This window comes from Tasmannia lanceolata, unplaced genomic scaffold, assembly GCF_043159265.1.
Source record: "Tasmannia lanceolata isolate RefF3 unplaced genomic scaffold, GAP_Taslan_0.1 ptg000002l, whole genome shotgun sequence".
Lineage (NCBI taxonomy): Eukaryota > Viridiplantae > Streptophyta > Magnoliopsida > Canellales > Winteraceae > Tasmannia > Tasmannia lanceolata.
Window position 1 is genome coordinate 52,011,108 of NW_027518679.1, and position 18,516 is coordinate 52,029,623.

The 18,516-nt window shown below is 38.8% G+C and overlaps 1 protein-coding gene across 1 annotated transcript; it reads right to left on the minus strand.

Annotated features, from left to right (window-relative positions):
* Window positions 1-1,422: 1,422 nt before the first annotated feature.
* LOC143877997 (protein transport protein SEC16A homolog) lies at window positions 1,423-13,657 on the minus strand. The gene is made up of 13 exons (XM_077380379.1): window positions 11,453-13,657; window positions 10,975-11,295; window positions 9,318-9,446; window positions 9,113-9,235; window positions 8,384-8,554; window positions 6,689-6,814; window positions 6,475-6,609; window positions 3,902-4,029; window positions 3,714-3,825; window positions 3,314-3,631; window positions 2,915-3,049; window positions 2,494-2,792; window positions 1,423-2,410 (listed from the first exon to the last, which is right to left on the minus strand). The coding sequence occupies exons 1-13, from the start codon at window positions 13,136-13,138 to the stop codon at window positions 1,897-1,899; spliced, it is 4,197 nt and encodes a 1,398-aa protein (XP_077236494.1). The 5' UTR covers window positions 13,139-13,657; the 3' UTR covers window positions 1,423-1,896.
* Between the last annotated feature and the right edge of the window lie 4,859 nt (window positions 13,658-18,516).

Sequence of the window (18,516 nt, forward strand, 5' to 3'; positions counted from 1 at the left end):
GTTGAAGCACTTTTAATTTGCTGGACTTCGTTAAAACATTTGCCAAACTTCCATGTTCAGATTGTTATAAAAATTGATGTGCAAATCTGTAATTTAGGATGAGATAATACCTTATACGAAATTAATCTGGTAACTCCAAAAGCAGATTTCAACAGTAACAATTTTCTGCAATAATAAACTGTAAAGGAAGAACAAATCGTTAGATCACTTATCGAGTTGAGGCACGAAGAATCTTCACTGTCCTTAAGGCAAATCTCGCCCCCACTATGACGAATCAACGGTGCAGATGGGCGTCACGGCGTATGCCTCCAGGATACAACAACTCTCACTCCAGGGGTATGCACTCACGCAGCCCGGATGCCTAACAACTTGCTTATATGTGCCAAAAGCCTTGATCAGAAAAGTTGGGGAAAACCAGAAGGAAAACCAGAGAGAAGATAGCAGAAGAAGAATCCGTTCTATGTATCTTTCTATCTCTGTAAAACCGTTTTTATAGAAAAATAAGAGACACGTTGGGATGAAACGTCGCACTCTTTTAGTGCGTGAGAGACGTTTCCCAAACGGTCACAAAACCAAGATTTAAGGAATCTCAAACGGTAAAAAAGTATTAAATAATGATTAAAGAAAAAGAAAAGAAATAAAAGAAAATAAAAAGGCTTTAGGCCCACGCGCGCGGCTGAGCCGGGCGGCGCGCGTGTGTGGTAATACCAAAAGCCCACCGGACCCAAGTGGGTGATCCGTGCGCGTAGGATTCTCATGACCTCTTTCTCATTCACAAGACTAAGAGAGTGAAAGTATATATATGGCCACTCTCACCCTCTTACACTTCCCATCTAAAGTTTTCTCATGGCTTTAGTCCTTTTGGAGGGAAGCTCTAACTTTGAGTGAGAAGCCCTAAAGTAAAAAGCAAAGCCAATGTAAAAGACTAAAAGCACCCATTTGTAAGATTGAATTACAAAAAGACTTTTGCATAAAAAGTCAACACAGATGCCTGACATGGTATGTAGTTTTTTATGAAATGACAAAGAAGTGAAAAGAAGGATTAAGTGGGAATGTTTCCCATAGCCTTGGGCCCTTAGTGATAGAGGAAGACTCGTTGAACATCAACCGTTTGGAGAAGTCAGGAGCATCATTTGGGAAATTCGGGGCTGTTGTAAGATTACAAGCCCCAATTTTTCGCCCATCTTTAGGTCCATCAATTTTGATATTGGGTCGAAATAAATTATCTTTCTTAATACAAGAAGGATAATTGGGGCCCAGTCAGGGATTTTTCGTCATGCTCTAAAAAAGTGTCCCCATAAGGCTACTGATACTGGCACAACCATGTTTTTTATAATTGCGCTAATTTCTCCTGTCTTTTACTGTTTAAACAGCTGTGAAAGGTTATCACAGTTCCCAAAAATCTCTCTGAAGCTAACTAAAACAGAAAAGACAATCTGAGTTTGTTCAATTATTAAGAAATTGTACTGCGAATATCATTAGCCTCTACTAATGGCCAAACTGTCCGTCCGAGACACATTTCAGCTTAAAAAAAACCATATTTTACAATCAGCAATACACTTCCTCTATGAAATTGGAAAAGCAGTGCTCTTTCCTTAGCACTCTCCCTAGCTTTTCCAGGGTCACTTCAAAACAATATATGGGAATTCATGTCTCCATTAAATCAACCAACAAACTGTACAATGGTGCCCCCATGTTCTTTTTGGCTTGTAAAGGGCACCAGCTCACTTACATAGGCGCGCGACAACCAGGAATTCAAACCTGGATAGTAAAGATAGAAACAACAGAATTCCCACCAAGTTTCCTGTGCAAAATTCAACTCCTCAACCACCCAATTTTGGGCGTGGGTACTGTCACGAAGAATCGCAATGGCCATTTGGGATTTACTGTGGTGACTCAGAGCTCAACTTCGTGAAGTTCATCACCGAAAGAGCCACCAGTCATTGGCAAAGAAGTGGCGTTAGTGCGCATTAATGAAGGTTCGCTGGGCATAAAGGTTGACTGGGGCATGCCTAAAACCTCTCTCAGAGGTTTTATTTCAGTAGTTTTAGTAATGGATATATCTGTATAGCTTCCACTCCATGACGCTGCCCTTGAGCGGGTGGGAAAGGAGCCATTGCCATTTTGCAATCCCTTGTTCCCAACAGGGGAAATGCTATTCATGCTTGGAAACCTTTGGATGGGTGAGGATGAAAATGATAAATCCTTATTCACTGATGTAGAGGGTGATAAATCCTTAGTGGCTACCTCTTGAATGCTTTCTCCTGTTGCATCTACTGTCTGCTCACCAGAGGTTGCAGGGGTGGGAACGAAAAATTTGGCCGTGCTCCCAGGTTTGGGAAGTGGAACAGAAGGTGACTGGAATAAGTTTGTTGGAGTTCCTCCACCCTTGTTAAAGGTGTCAACATACCTGGAAGAAAAGCCATCAATGGAACTATTTAACCACCATTTCATCCCTAAACATGCGAGTGGGAGATCTAAAATTGCATCTACCTCGATCGTAAGGCCATTCGGCCATGGGCAGAGAATTGGTTTGTGCTGGGAGGGATTGGTGGAATCCCAGAACTATGTTCCAAGGTATTTGGACTTTTCGCTTCCGGCCCTCCATTAGCGGGAAAAATTTGGCTTTTGAAGGAACTGTTTATGTTGTAATCTGAAGTCCCATTTTGGAGTGATGCAGCGGTGGGAGGGGGAGGCAAGGCGGCTTCTTCGACTGGGGGTTCGGCACCTTCCTCTACCCATCTTTTAAGTTTTTCATCATAATAGAATTTGTTCTTTTCACCCAACTTTGCCTTTAAAAGCCATACAGCGAACATCAGAAATATTAAAGCAAACAACCCATTAACAAAAAACCTAGGCAGTAAGAGAAGATCACTGAAGATGACTAAATGTGGAACTTGTACAGGTAACTTACCTGGCGATCTGTCTGAGATCTTGAGACCCATCCCATGGTCTTCTTGAGGAGTTGTGATCCGAAGCGTCCGAAGCGAGATGGTCCACCTGCCACTGATGCTTTACCTCGTGCATCACCTTCCTTCGATGCATCCACCTGATCCCATATAAAGGCAGTCAATTTTAATCAAAATTTCTACAAGCATATGGCCTACAAATAAAATTATTACATTCATACATGCATGCATAAGGAGACCCTTTGAAGAGTGAAGCAATAAGGAAAGAATAGCACCAAAGCATATATTAAGTATTATCCAAGAAATTTACGATTCATCCGAATAATAGTCGGACCTACTATTGAATCAAGCCATAAAATCACAAGTAAAAATGTAACTTTTTTTTTTTTGGATAAAATATCTACCTGTTTTGGGGTTGTAGCGAAATCTGGCTCTGAAATGCTTCTATTGTGCATTATGACGCTATTGCTGTCAGCAGTCCAGTCACTTATGGGCTCCATTGACACCAATGGCATCAGAGATGAAATGGCCATCGTTGACTGGCTATTTGCTACCTTTGGGGCCATTGAGTGGTTATCATGTTCATTACTTGGGAAGTTATTCTGTGACATTGATGGTGTAGGTGGTGGTGGGGCACCGATCATACGGTGAATGGATTTGTCAATAGAGGTGAATAATTTACCCACCAGTTTTGCCGGGGCTAAATTTGTGCTGTATCCACCCTGAAAATGGAAAATCCACAGGATATTGATATCAGATAGTCCAACTTTAACTCATTTGCAGATTGGATTTGGCTACTTGTACCTCCTGGTGGGTTCGAATGCGCTCCTCAAGGGATGATAACAATGATTTCCAAGTTTCTACTTCCAGCCCACGGCCAGAATTTTTCAGTGTCTTTAATATTGCTTGACAGTACCTGAGTTAACAGTGCTATTTAAGCAAACTGAAGGTGAGAACCGAAGCCATCAACCGATGGATATACTGCTAGTTACCTCAAAGATTCCGAAGCTTTTCCAACTTCTGCCAGCATGTGGGCGTAGATGATCTTATATGGCTGAAAAGGTAGTAAGATAAACTGAGAATTTCCAAGCACCTTTGAATATTCATACAATTCTGTCCTCTGTCAAGAAAATCAAGAGGTCAAATCAGTTTATAATTTTTTTCCCTGTATATATGCTATTCAGATAATTAAAAAAATTCAGTATAATTTTTTTTACGATGATGCTCACAGCAGATGCATAATAATTATGCCTGTGAATATCCGGATATGGAAAATGGGAGAAATATAGTGAAAGATACAAAAAGTGTTGTGGATGCAAATTGAAGCAAAGACTGGTAAAAACTGAGCACTGTTGACTGAGAAAATTTAATGATGCACTGTTGATTGTGAGAAGTTCATCATTACAGTTGCATGATTGTCACAGTTTATTAACGACGCCCCAAAACTATAAAGCTTTAAATAAGGATACTTAGCCAAACTTGTAGCATGACATGATGCGAAAAGAACAAGAGTACTTTCGAGCACATCCGCTCCGCAGAGAGGAACATGTTGAAGCATCAGAGAGATTAGATGAACTGGCGTTTGTCGGCAAAAAATTTAAGATTTGAGAAAGGGATAGTGCTATTAATTAATGTTCTCATTTCTCAAGTCACATTTTACAGTTAGACTAATTGGAATTTCTAATACTTTGCAATAGGGATTTACCAAGGAAGACATAAACCACTGGCAACCCCATCATACTAGACAACCTTGATGTCTTGATGAATTAGATAGTAGAGGATGATCCAACTGTTTTCACCACAGAGGATTTAGGTGGTGAACAAGTCGAACAACCTGTTACTGGACGAGGGAGATGAAGACATTGATTCTGATGATGAGGTCAGTGGAGCTGTTGGTGTTGATGACAAGGATACAGTTCAATTGAGTATGATGAACTGGGTTATGAAAACTTGTAGATGAGATATTTGAACAATGTCAAACTTGATTTATGTTTGTAACATTTATAGTTAGCATTTGGTATGATGAATGATGAGTTTCATTGATATTTTTTGCACTAAATTTGATATTAATTAGGCCAATCAATGGTACCATTAAAAAAAATTAGGCTCGTCAATGGTCAATTTCTTGCCTACAGTAGATATTAAGTAGTAAAATGTGTACTTTTAGGTTGATGTACTACATATTTCTCATTTTCTTACTTTTATAACTATTAAAAAAACCCACTGATCATGGTGCCTTTTTCGAAACGGAACACCAAAACGGGCGAAACAATTGTACGCTTCATTCCAATGAACAAAACGCCCACCGGAACGAAATTAATAACTAAGGCTTATAATGATCCAAAGATGTGAAGACATGGATCGAAGATGATTTCTTCCGAAAGACTCCATAACAATCCATTGGAATGTGATCCTAATACAGTGAAGATGATCCATACTAAAAGGCCCTGTTCGTTTCAGATTGTGACAACCGATCGAAGCCCAGAACCTATTATTAGACTCAAAATTACATTTAAATTTGAGTCTAATAATAGGTTTAGGGCTGATAATCCGTTGTCATAATCTGAAACGAACAGGGCAAAAGACAGTTCACCACAATCTGATGATGGAAAACCACTTAAATCAAAGTGATTTAAAAATGAACTGAAATCCACTCCATGAAATCTCCTTATGAAAAGATGAATTTTTTGTTTCTCTGTAAGATCAAATCATTCTTGAATATAGTGGAGCCTGCAAAAGAGACACAAGATAAATTTGTTGTGAACATACTCCTTGGGCGTGCCCTTACGATCAATCCAACATTACCCTTCTTCTTCCTACTGTAAACTAAGCTTCTAATCCTTCCCAAATTAGATTGTCCCACTTCCCAGCAATTGCATGTCCCCGAAATTTAGCAAACATGGAATTTTCAAAACCCAATTAGACCTTTCCAAAGTTTTTTCCAAAATGATCTAAATTCTGTTAAGTGAAAACTATTATCAGGAAACAAGGTTTTTTGTTCAAACCAAAGAGGGTGGGACCCCTTGCTGATATCAGCAAGGAATCATGCAGATATCAGCGGTATGGTCACCTATGTGCCTTCACACACCCTCCAAAACACACACATTCCTCCCTCGTTCTTCTTCCTCCTTGGGTGGGTCCACATGATCTGTGACATGTTCATGGACTGTTTAGTAGCATCAAATGGACATATATGTAATATGAAGATAAACCGTTTGCTCAATAATTTTTGCAGTTTTATGTACACAAACCAAAAATGAACACAGTAAGTTAATCCTATGGGAAAGAAAAAGCATAACAGAGATATAAAAGTTCAAATGGTGATGTTTTTCAGTTTTGTTTTCGGTGGTTAAGTTCACATTAAACCTATAACCCCAAGATTGCGGTGCTCACATTCTAACCGCCTCAGGCAAGAGGATTGGCCCTGAACACGCCAGAACTCCTCACAATGATAAGTATAAGAAGTATGAGGTGTCTGAAGTCTAACTCCAGCATAAATTAAGGAGTATCTCCTAACTTTCTGGAGAAATTGATAATATAAAAGCCAAATAAGAGCTGTGGTGACCTGAATAGCATCAGGACTAGCATATGTTCGAGGATATTTCCAGTGGTCTGCACCAACAAGACATAGTCTCGCACTATCAGAATATGAATCAAAGTTTGCTTCTGCAACCAAGTAGCAGGTATGGGCAGCAATAATCTGCATGATAACTCGTGTCAGACCGATGCCATAGTTTAGGATAAAGAAAAACCGAGAGAGGAATAATAGGAATACAGACCTCCCCTCTTTCTTTCCATAGGCAATCTCCGAGATTAATAATTACAAGTTCATCATCTTTTGTTCGGTTTGCAGTTATGATAGCGAGATTCCCTTCCCAATCATCCAGCATGCCATTGGCATGAATCTACACATAGGAGAAAACATCAGAATAGTTCGTTGAAGTAATTACAAAGGAAATAATGTGAATTTTATGATTCACGGTTCCAAGTTGAGTGTGCCCATAAGACGCATTCCAAGACGCTGTATGCCTCCAAGTCTAGAAGTTGGCGCTTCTTTTCTAGAGAAAAAAAGGACCCACCTATCCTAAAACAGAACCATATTTATTGAGCCTTGATTCCTCTGTTTCATTTAAACTAACTTTTATAACTCACAAGTCACTTCTATCATATTTGATAATTCAACATCAAAGTCACACTCTATGATGGTTGATCGTGGTCTCCTGAGGGTTTCCAGTAAGACATGAGAACAAGATTTTCAGTAAGAACGACACTTGATGCTCGTGATGAGCCATAGTGAAGAACAAGATGATAATGATGATGATGCATGGTCCATCAACTCTAGTTTTAATCAAAGAAAGATAGTACGTAAATTATGAGAAAAAAGAGTGCCCAATAAGTTAAGAACATGAAAATAAAGAGAAAAAAAGTGCAATTTTGAACTTAATTGTTAGTTTGGATGAAATTTTAGTATGCTGGATTGGTTATAACATCCACTCTTTATTCAATAAGTGACACCATATAATAGATGAGGATATATTCATTCTAGAGTACTGTGCATACATGATTAAGTAAGATTGTGTCCATTGTCCTTACATTTCATCATTTTTTTATTCATCAATTATTTCTACTTCTCTCCTTTTTATGATCTTATCTGTTAGTTTTAGATGAAATTTTAGCATGGTGGATTGGTTATGAACACTTAGTTCTAGATGAAATTTTAGTATGCTGGACTGGTTATCACCACCCACTATTTATTCAATAAGTGGCACCATATAATATAAGTAGTCAAGTAGTAGATGAGGATATGTATTCTAGATTACTGTTCATATATGAGTGAGTTTAGAGTATCATACATTCACGATTTTTTATTGTGTCCGTTGTCCTTACGTTTCATCAATTATTTCTGCTTCTCTCCATTTTATGATCTTTGATCTTAATCTTATAATGACAAGTAAGGCTTATTTCTTATGCTTTGATGCTTATGCATTACCACCTTGGAAATTACATATTGATCCGAATATTGATCCAGAAATTGTGGTGGTGGAGGGTGACTCCCTCAATGTTATCCGTTGGCTTAGAGGCTCCAGTGTGCCCCCCTTGGAGATTTGTGCAGTTTTTTGACGAAATCCTAGATCGCGTGGCCAGATCTTCAATTATTTTCAACATGTCAGGAGATCCACCAATAGTGAGGCGGATAGCCTAGCTATGGTTGGGATAGATAAGGAAGGGTTTGAGATGTTTGATTTTCTTCCCCCTGATTTGTTTTTGCTTCTTGCTATCTGTTGTATACCTTTTATCAGGTTCATTTGTTGCTTTTGTATTCTTGTTGGGGTTGACCATCTCGGTCCTACCTTTTATTGAAATAAAATTTCTTCTACAATTCCAAAAAAAAAAAAAAAACATATTGATCCAGAAACCCTTAAAATGGGGCAAGTGTTACTTTTAGAAGAAAACTAATCATGTAGAGAGATCACCTGTGTAGGCTGTTGAGATGTATTTATGGCATCAGATGGACTAGCACTGACAGGGCTGTCTGCAGAGAACACATTTGCATGTTGCCCAGCAATCATCAGGCATAATGTCCGAAGAGGTGATCCAGATATAAACTGGCGATGGGCCATTTGCTTCACAGTATCAACATAAAACTGCATATAACGAAGAACCAAGAGATGCCAGTTTCAGGTAAAATACGAGGAAAAACCCTTTTTTCCCATCACATGCATCCATCTAACAATAACGTACAGAAGAAACAGAAACATTTAGGGGCCGTTTAGATACGCAGATTTTAGAATCTCGGAATTCCTCAAAATCGTAGTTGGGAGACGAGAGAAGAAGGAGACCGACTGCTTCACTTCTCTTTAGAATCTTGGATTTTAAGCAAGAAACAAGGGATGATCTCCTGTTCTCTTGCTGACGGAAAGAAGGGCGAGCAAACAGAAAACGACGGCTGGTCTCCTTCTCTCGTCTGCCAGCTACGATTTGAAGGAAATCCAAGATTCTAAAATCTGTGTATCTAGGATATTGAGGAAATCCAAGATTCTAAAATCCGTGTATCCAAACGGCCCCTCAGAGAGAGAGAGAGAAAATAAAGAAATATTGATTGTAAGAGATGAAAAAAAATTCAAAGGAATCATATATAGAAATCTCTCTAACTAAAAATTGCAGATGAACAGCATATATTACCAAAAGAAAGTGGCACAAACCTTCTCGCCAAGTTTTGCTGTGAGAAGAAGAGCAGGGCCCCATAACTGACCTTCTTGTGCACATTGGAGAGCCTCTTTCCTTCTACCAGAAACAAGAAGGTTTTGCACCTCAACAGCAGTTGCCTAAAACAAATGATGCATATGTTACTATTATAAATCCAAGTTTATTCAAGGGAAAGAAGCTTGAGCAAAACATACAACATACTTGAATCTGCCCTTCAGATGGCAAGTTTTGCATACAATGGGTAAAGGCACCATACTCGCTCAATTGAGCACCATTCCTTCCAGAAGAGGCAAAAAGCTTAGTAACAGCTGATTCTGGACCATCAGTTTCCTATTAGAAAGAAGAAATAAAGTAAAGAGAGCATCATTTGGAAGAATGCAACCATGAGGTTGTGGGTTCAAGCCAGCTTATCCATCAAAATAAAAAATAAAATAAAATAAAAAACTCGTTCGAAAAAATATATAAGCGAATCTACATGAAGCAATTTAGCGTGGGAAAAGGAAGAATTTAAACAAACACATTTGAATATTATCATTGGAGACTAAGAAAACAATCTAAACCATATGCTTTACCATCAAATACCAACTCAGAAATCACTTAGTGACATCCAGCTAATTTAAGCATGGATCAAACACCAACTCAGAAATCACTTAGTGACATCCAGCTAATTTAAGCATGGATCAAACACCAGTATGGGTCAATTTTAAGAATGTAAAAACTAAAAAGTGAAAACGAAGAACGAATCTTGATAAGCTAAGGTAAAAAAAAAAGTACCGAAATCACACAAAGGCATGATATTAAAAAACGGCACCTCACTGTTTTACTGCGATTCAGAATTGAAATGGGGCCGTACATGGAGAGGAAGTTTTCGACCCTGCCAAGCCTAACATATTGTTATATCCATATAATTAAATGATAATATCGTAACTATCACTCAGACAAACAACAACAATAGGATCTGAAGGATACGACAATGCTCAAGTGATCAAGTCATGACTATAGTTGATTTCAGAGAGTAGGTAGCCATGAGAAGGATATGCGATCTCCAATCCAATGCTTCCACCAGAAATCCAACGGATCACTAAATATCAGGCATGTACAATCAATCTGTAAATTGATTAAATCTACAACCAAACTTAGCAAGACGCCTTCTCAATTAATATGAAAGGCCTGAATACTCTCCAAAGAAGACAATATGAATACAATCTCCCTCAGACGAGACCTAATTCTCAAAGGTTCCTATTAAACCTATCGATAGTATCTACCGACCCTCCTCAATCCAATACTCACCCCGCTGCACCGTAGGAACCACAAAAGACCTAGGTGACTGCTCTAGACTAGAGGCAGTAGCACGGCCTCTAGAAGGGAAAATGAACTTAGGAACGAATGTGTCTTCTCCTTGTCTTTATATTATGTTATTATTCATGTTAGTCTTTTATTTATACGTATATATTGTATGCATAGGATAAGATTGTACATTCTTTTCTCTTTTTTTTGAATGGTTTTGTACATTCAAATTTTAATATATGAATTTATCGATATGCTAAACAATCATGTTTCAGAAAAAAAATGTAACACTAGATTGTGTTTGCAACCAACAATCTAAAATGCTTGATGGCTTTAATACATGAACATCAATTAGGTGAAAGATGTGTGGAGCCATCTGCAAAAAAGAAGAGTAAGAAATCCAAATAATCAGCCGAGGCTGACGAGAAACAAGTGTTTCCAAAAATATATATGGAATGAAAACAGTATACGTCAGCATATTTATGTAAATTACAGTGAATAGAAATTTACATACAGAACAAAAATGAAAATGGAATCATATGACACTTAGAGAACACTTTTTGAAATATACCTGGAATGATGGGTCAGCACCAAAAGGCGATCGAAGTTTTCCATAATGCTGACAAGATATTTTCAACAAAGAAAAAAGCAAACTCAATAGTTCTGCCTCTCTGAAATGCATGTTTGTAGATCCACAATTAGCAATTCTCTCATCAATCCATTTGTTTAATTCCACGGTTGCAACATTCCCACCAACAAGTGGGCCAGGAAATTTTTGCTGGCACAAAGCATGGAAGTAATTGAAAGCACCACACCCATTGCCTGCCGCATTAGTTTTGTCAATGACAACTTCCATCAAGTTGAGGATTGAAACTGAGCGTCCTACAGGGTCCTTCAAATGAAACACAAATTGTCGAGACCTTTAGTGAAACCAAAACCATCATAAAAAAATTTAAAATCTCATACTGTAACAAGTTCACAACATCTAAGACAGTAAACAAATCCATTTCACTTAGGACACTGGAGCTAAAATGGACCAGGAGGCTCACCTGGCTTCCATAAGCTGAGCTTGTGCCAAATGAACTGATGTCTTTCATAACTACAAGTTTGCCACCAAATCCAAATGTAACTAAAGCATGTGGAGGATGACCTGCGGATGACCTCCCTTCAGTAGGAGCATAGGAGAACTGACTATAAGAAGCATTTCCCGTCTGAACCGGCTGATGAGAATAATTTACTGGTTTCTGATTTCCATGGTAATCAGGGGTAAAATGTGTCTGATGGCTCTGTTCAACGGTTGCCTGATTAAACGGATACAAGTTCTCTGTAGAGGCAGAGCTTTTGAATCCAGCGACACCATTATTGTTGTCAAAGCTATGATTTGCCCGCCCATACATAGAAACAGTTTCCATTGCCTTGAAGCCCTGTTGGCCGGCGTAGTTATTTACACGCTCTGTTGAAGCATACAAATTCACTCTCTGCTGGTTTCCAGTGAGAGTGGCCAAGGCCCCACTTTGAGTGACTGGCTCCGGTTGCCACATATTCTGCTGAGTAGAGTTCCCTGCAGACTCAGCCCAATCCCCAACTTGGCCTTGTGAATTATACTGATCGAATTTGTTGTATATACTATGATCTTTGTCCGAAAAGAAACCAGCTGGAGAAACATTTTCATCTTGAGTTTGCTGGTCACCGGTTTTAGTATAAGATTCCAACAAGCGCCATTCTTGGGCAATTGTGTCATAGTACCAACCAGGGTACTGAGGATCAAACAGCATATTTGCCGGGTACTCAGTGCCCCCTTGGGACGCTTGATTCCAGCTAGACACACTACTAGTAGTGCAACTCTCAGCTATGCTTCCCACAACTGACTGGGAAGTTTGCTGCAAATAAGAAATTTCTGACCTTTGGTTCAAAACAACATCCTCACCAGATGACTGAGTCTTGTCTTGAAAAGCTTCTTCGGTATTTTCATAGCCATCCAATTGATACCATTGCCCAGAAATTGGATCATAGCGCCACCCCGGATATAGATTTTCCCAGTATTGATTACTATGCAAATCCTGACCATCTGTACCCTGTTCGCTGAACGCCCCATGAGCTTGAATAGCTTGATTTTCCACTAAACTAAAAGACGTCACCACATCAGCTATTGGTTTTCTTACAATACTAGAGGGATTAGGGTCAGATTCTTCAGCCTTCATCTTATCTCCAGCCTCATGCAATGGGTCTGTCAGACAGTCATCCAACTGAGTGAAGAAGTCCGAATAGGACCCAAATCCGCGTTGAACATGTTGAGCTGAATCTGCACTAAATGCACTCCATTGCACCTCCTTAATGCCCATATCTCTAGATTCGCTGCTCTTGATCGTCGTGGAATCTGACGCTATGTCCAATGTACTAACGCTGGACTCGATTACTGTGTCTAAAGGTAACGAATTTGAAGATAATAGGGAAATGCTCTCTTCCTCAACTAAAATATCCTTCTCTTCTGTCTCCATTGATGGTAAGATAACACTTTCAGACTGATCTTCTCCTTCAAAAGCAAACCCCCAGTCACCCGAATCTTCGATATTCACCTCCCCCATGCTCAGATTCGAGAAAGCTTTTGCCTCATCAGATTTAGTACCCTCCACTGAAACCCTACCAGACTCCGTAATTCCATACTCATCATCAACAAGCTTATCGAAAAAATCCTCATCTATCTGATCCTCCACTTGAAATGGAGGAGTCGTCATCGAATATAGGCCAAAACCCTAAACCCTAAAATCCCCTTCTACAACCTTAATCGACGAAAATTCACTATAATTAACCACAAGTAGACCAATTTTCCTCCTTAAATCCCCTCTCGAAACCGAAAACCTTACAAAATCGAGCTAATCGAGGGCATGAATTCTTCTCGTATTACCAAAATATTCTTTCCACCATGTACCAGAAAAATCAGAAATGGAAAAAAAAAAAAAAACCTAACCAGTCGAAACAAATGGATCTACAATTCCAAGTACAAAATTAGGGTTTAATCGCAGAATAATCAATCGAATGCTCGATCAGAGCAAGATCTATCACTACTTAGAAATATGAAACCATAAGACCAAAAAAAAATGGTAACCTAAAAATAAGGAAAGAAAATAATCATGAAAATAAACTACTTACAAATGAATTTCAGAGCGATTAGACAGAGCGAGAGAAGAAAGTTGCAGAAGAGAACAAACCCTAGATTTCGCCCTAGCCGACAAATCACAACCGACCAAAGCCTCGTTTTTGCTTCTGTTTTGTTTTTTTGCTAGACAATTTCGCGGATGGCTTTTGCACGTGGGAACAGTTACACAGGTTGACTTTTGGAAGATTTTGTCTTATTCATTTAATTCGTCCGAGGCGGCTGTTCTATCTTGGTAGGACCCACCTGTGCGGGGTCCACTTGATGAGTCGGTGGGGCCCACTCTGTATGGTTACATGTGTACCCTTTTGTCACTAAATAATAATAATCTTAATTAGAGTTAAAAGTGATAATTAAACTTAAAACTAAAAGCTGTTCGCAGACGTTGGAGGGACCTTCTTACTCTTCGCAAGGAAACGGTTAATAGCTTTGAGGGTAAGATATTCATTCTACCCTTGTAGGAAGGGCAAACTGGGTAGAGATGATGAAATCTTTCCCAATGTGAACAGCTTAGATCCAATCAGTCACAAGGCTTAATCTTAAACATAGTTTTAAATTTCGACCGAATTTCGGATTTGGGGGTCAGCCCCGGAACCGAAACCGCTAATATCCAAAACGTTACATTTTTTCGTCCGAAAAATCTTGATTTTTTTATTAATTAATATTTTCCTAAAATTTCAGACAAAATTTGGGTAATTTCGGCCGAAATTTTGTATTAAATAAAATATTACTTTTTATGGTTTCATCAGATTTTGGCCGAAATTTTAGTTTCGGTGGAGAGCCGAAACACATACCGAAACCGAAATTTAAAGGCATGATCTTAACAAAATGGACTTCCTGCTTCTTTGACTCATTGTTCTCTTTTTTATTGCTTTCTGCATGTACGCATACTCCCAACCTGCTAGGTTGTGAATTTTTTTCTCATTAATAAATCACCACCATTTAAATAAAAAAAGTGGCATGAGTGTGCCATTTGCAAATAAGATTAAAATAAAATAATCTTGATGGAAATAAGGATAAATGAAACCTTAGAAGTAAGACCCCACCAACTAGAGTAAAAACCCCACATAGAAGTGACTCTAACTAATCAAATTTTAATGCCACTTTATCTTATATGTAGAATAAGTTAAAGCTTGATCAAATAAGACAAGCTAACATGGTGGAAAATGTTGGGTATATAATATAACCCATGTATGTTCTAATATACGCCCAATAAGATAATGGACCGGTGTAGTGGGCCTATTTGGGCTAGAGCCCACTACCCTATTAAAACCCTAGTGTAGCTCTGTATATAGGGGCCGGAGGCAACAAACTTGGTATTCCAAATTAGATACCTTGGGTGTAATGCTTCAAGCAACCTCTTGCTTGACCAAAAACCTCTGCTTCTCGATCAAACCCTCAAAATTGTGGGTTTCTTCTTCAAAACGATTCTGTTTCTTGGGTTCTGATTGGGTCTTGATCTCAGGACAAACGATTATGTTTCTTGTGTTTCTCATCGTACCCTCATCAAGCCCTTGTTTAATTTAAGATTCTTTGAAGGAAAATCACCGAGCATGGGAGAACAGCACACAAGCTATGAGTTGAAGTAGAGAATCGATCAACAGCAGGGCGAGGGATTCAACCCAACCAGTAGAATCCGAAATTTTTTATTTTTTGAATGAATCTGTGGTAGTAGAAAGCAAAACTCTTTTTGGGCTTCTTCTACAAATATAAGATTTGGGCGTGTAGATTTGGGATCGGTTCAAATTAAGACGTTTGACTCCACGTTTTGATTTGTTCAATCGTTTTCTTGCCTCTTTTCTCTCGTCCAAGAATTACATACAAAGAGACAAATCCGAACGTTCTTCCTTCGGGCCTTGAGCAAGTTGATTTCTTCTATCAAACTGCTCACCACATCATCAGTTTTCTACACAAACCAGAGGTGCATAAACCCATGTTATGGTTCAAGGAACTGATATTTGAGAGATAATCCAAGCGCCATTAAACTTGGAATTTATGTTCGGTTGGGATTTCTCACTGCACGTTTTTTTTTTTATAAACTCCTTCCAACCGAAATAAGGAGAGAGCTTGAACAGGGGCAGCTCCTTCAACAAGCTTGCACTCATCTCTTGGCTGTTGGCCGAACCCTCTTTGTTGGCCGAATCGTCTTTGTGAACCAACCTTATATTGGAAATTGATATTGGCAGCCCTCCCTCACCGGTTGCATTTTGGGTTCGCTTTCTTGTTGGTCGGCCACTCTCTTGGATTCGGTTCTTGCGAACGATTCACACGGTTCGGTTCTTGCCGTCATTCTTGGATTGGGTTCTCGCAATTTGCCAATCAAGTGCAATCTTTTCACTTTTTATTTCATATAAATAATACAATTGAAAAGAATGGTATGCCTTTTGAGATGGTCAAACTTCAATCCTTTGGTGGATCTGAATTTAACTCATGGAAGCGAAAGACTCAATTCAGTCTAAAATATATGAATTGTTTTTACACTGTTTTGAGTACCTTTGCTGAGACGGATGAAGAAGTTGATGAATCTCAATGGCTTAGAGATGAGGATTTCTGCAAAGACTACTTGTTGAATTGTCTTTCAGATCGTCTTGCAAAAACCTATAGTAAATTTAACACTGCTAAAGCAATATGTGACAACTTAGATGCTCAATTCAAGAAGGAGGAGGAATTGTCCAAGACCCATCTTGTGGACAAATTCATGGATTTCAAGTTTCAAGAGGACAAGGAAATCACTCATCAAGTGACTGATCTAGAGAATTTGAGATCTAAGTTGCATAATAAAAAATAGCTGTCTGTGATTCATTTCTTGTGGGTGCAATTATATATAAATTACCATCTGCATGGCATTCTTTCAAAACCGAGATGTATCGAAAAAAGGTGCAAGTGGGACTGGATGATCTCAAACGATTCATTCGAATCGAAGATGAGAATCGAGCTAGGAATAACTTGGAGATGGTTAGACAACAACAGTCTGTTGCTAATGCGGTAATATATCCCAAGAAATTTTCTCGAAAATCCAAGTCACCTAAAAGTGAACATTCCAAGTTGAAGGCCAAAAAGACTATCTTTCAAAAAAAAGAAGGGCAAGTGCCACAACTGTGTGAAATGGGGTCACTTTGCTGCAGAGTGTAAACAACCTAAGAAGGCTAAATTTGACATACCACAAAAGAAAGCTCATATGATGGTGGGTAGTGCTGCGCCTAAGAATTTTATTCCCATGTTAGGCAATGGTAAGGCCAGTACTTCTTCAGACTGGTGGTTAGATACAGGAGCCACCTGCCATGTTTGCAACTCGAAGAAACTACTTACGGATGCTGTTGGCGTGAAAGAGACCGTTACAGTGGCTAGTGGAGCTGAGGCAAAGGTGACTCACACTGGAACTGCGAACCTAGTCCTTTCTTCAGGTAAAATACTAACTTTAAAAAATGTTAAAGTAGTTCATGCTATTCAAAAGAATTTAATTTCTATTAGTCTTTTAGACAATGCTGGCATGTGTTCATCTTTTTTGGGTGGTAGAGTAACTTTAACTGTTAACTCTTATTATTTTGGTTGTGCTTTCTTAATCGATGGTATGTGTAGATTGAGTCTAGCAAATGAAACCATTAGTCAGGTTAGTTCCACTTTGATTGATCCTAAGTTGTTACACACTAGATTGGGACATGTGAACTATAGGAAAATGGTCACACTTGCTAAAACTTATGATATACCTTTAGATACATCGATTAGATTTGACAAATGTGAAGTGTGTGCACAAACCAAGATCACTAGAAAACCTTTTCGTTCGGTTTCTAGGAGCACACAACTTCTTGAGTTAATACATTCTGACCTCTGTGACTTCAAAAGTTTCACTACTAGAGGTGGTCGGAAGTATTTAATCACTTTTATAGACGATTTTTCTAGATATTGTCATATTTCTCTCCTAAAATTAAAAGATGAAGCTTTTGATAAATTTAAAATTTTCAAGAATCGTGTTGAAAATCAATTGAACTTGAAAATTAAGCGATTTAGGAGTGATAGAGGAGGAGAATACACTTTGAGCTTTGACAGAGTTCAAGGAATTCTGTGTCTCTCAGGGCATAATACTTGAAACTACTGCTCCTTACTCACCTCAATCTAATGGCATAGCTGAACGTAAGAACATGACGTTAACTGAAATGTTAAACTCTATGTTATTGACAGCTGGCATGCCTACTAGCTATTGGGGAGAAGCAGCTTTAACTACAAATCACATCCTGAATAAAGTACCACACTTTAAGTTGCCCTCTACTCCTTATAAGTTATGGCATAATCATCCTTGTAGATATGACAGTCTTAAAACTTGGGGCTGTATGGCTTATGTGAGGATACAAGACCCTAGGAGACTTAAGGTAGGACCTAGAACCAACACTTGTGTTTATCTAGATGGTGCAGAAGATAGTGCTGCTGATCGGTTTTTGGATCTATCTACCAATTTGGTTATAGAATCTAGAGATGCAGTATTCTTTGAGAATAAATTTCTCAGAGATCATAGTTTGAACCTACATGGCAATACTGAGATGGTTACAGAATCGCATGTAGAGTTTGAACATAATATTTCTGACAGCTGTCCTACACTGATTTCTACATCAGAACCTTTAAGAGTTTCTATAAGAGCTAGAGTACCCAAGAACTTTGGTGAGGACTTTGTAACCTACCATGTAGAGATTGATCCGTCAACCTATAAGGAAGCGATGAGATCTAGGGACTCTTTGTTGTGGGCAAAAGTCATTGATGATGAAATGAGCTCTCTGTTACAAAATCAAACTTGGCAGCTAGTCGATTTGCCAAAAGGGGCTAAGACTGTGGGCTGTAAGTGGATTTTGAAGAAGAAACTTAATCCTGACGGATCCATAGCTCGGTATAAAGCATGTTTAGTAGCTAAGGGCTATACTTAAGTCAGCGGGATAGACTACTTTGATGTTTACTCACCGGTCTGTCATT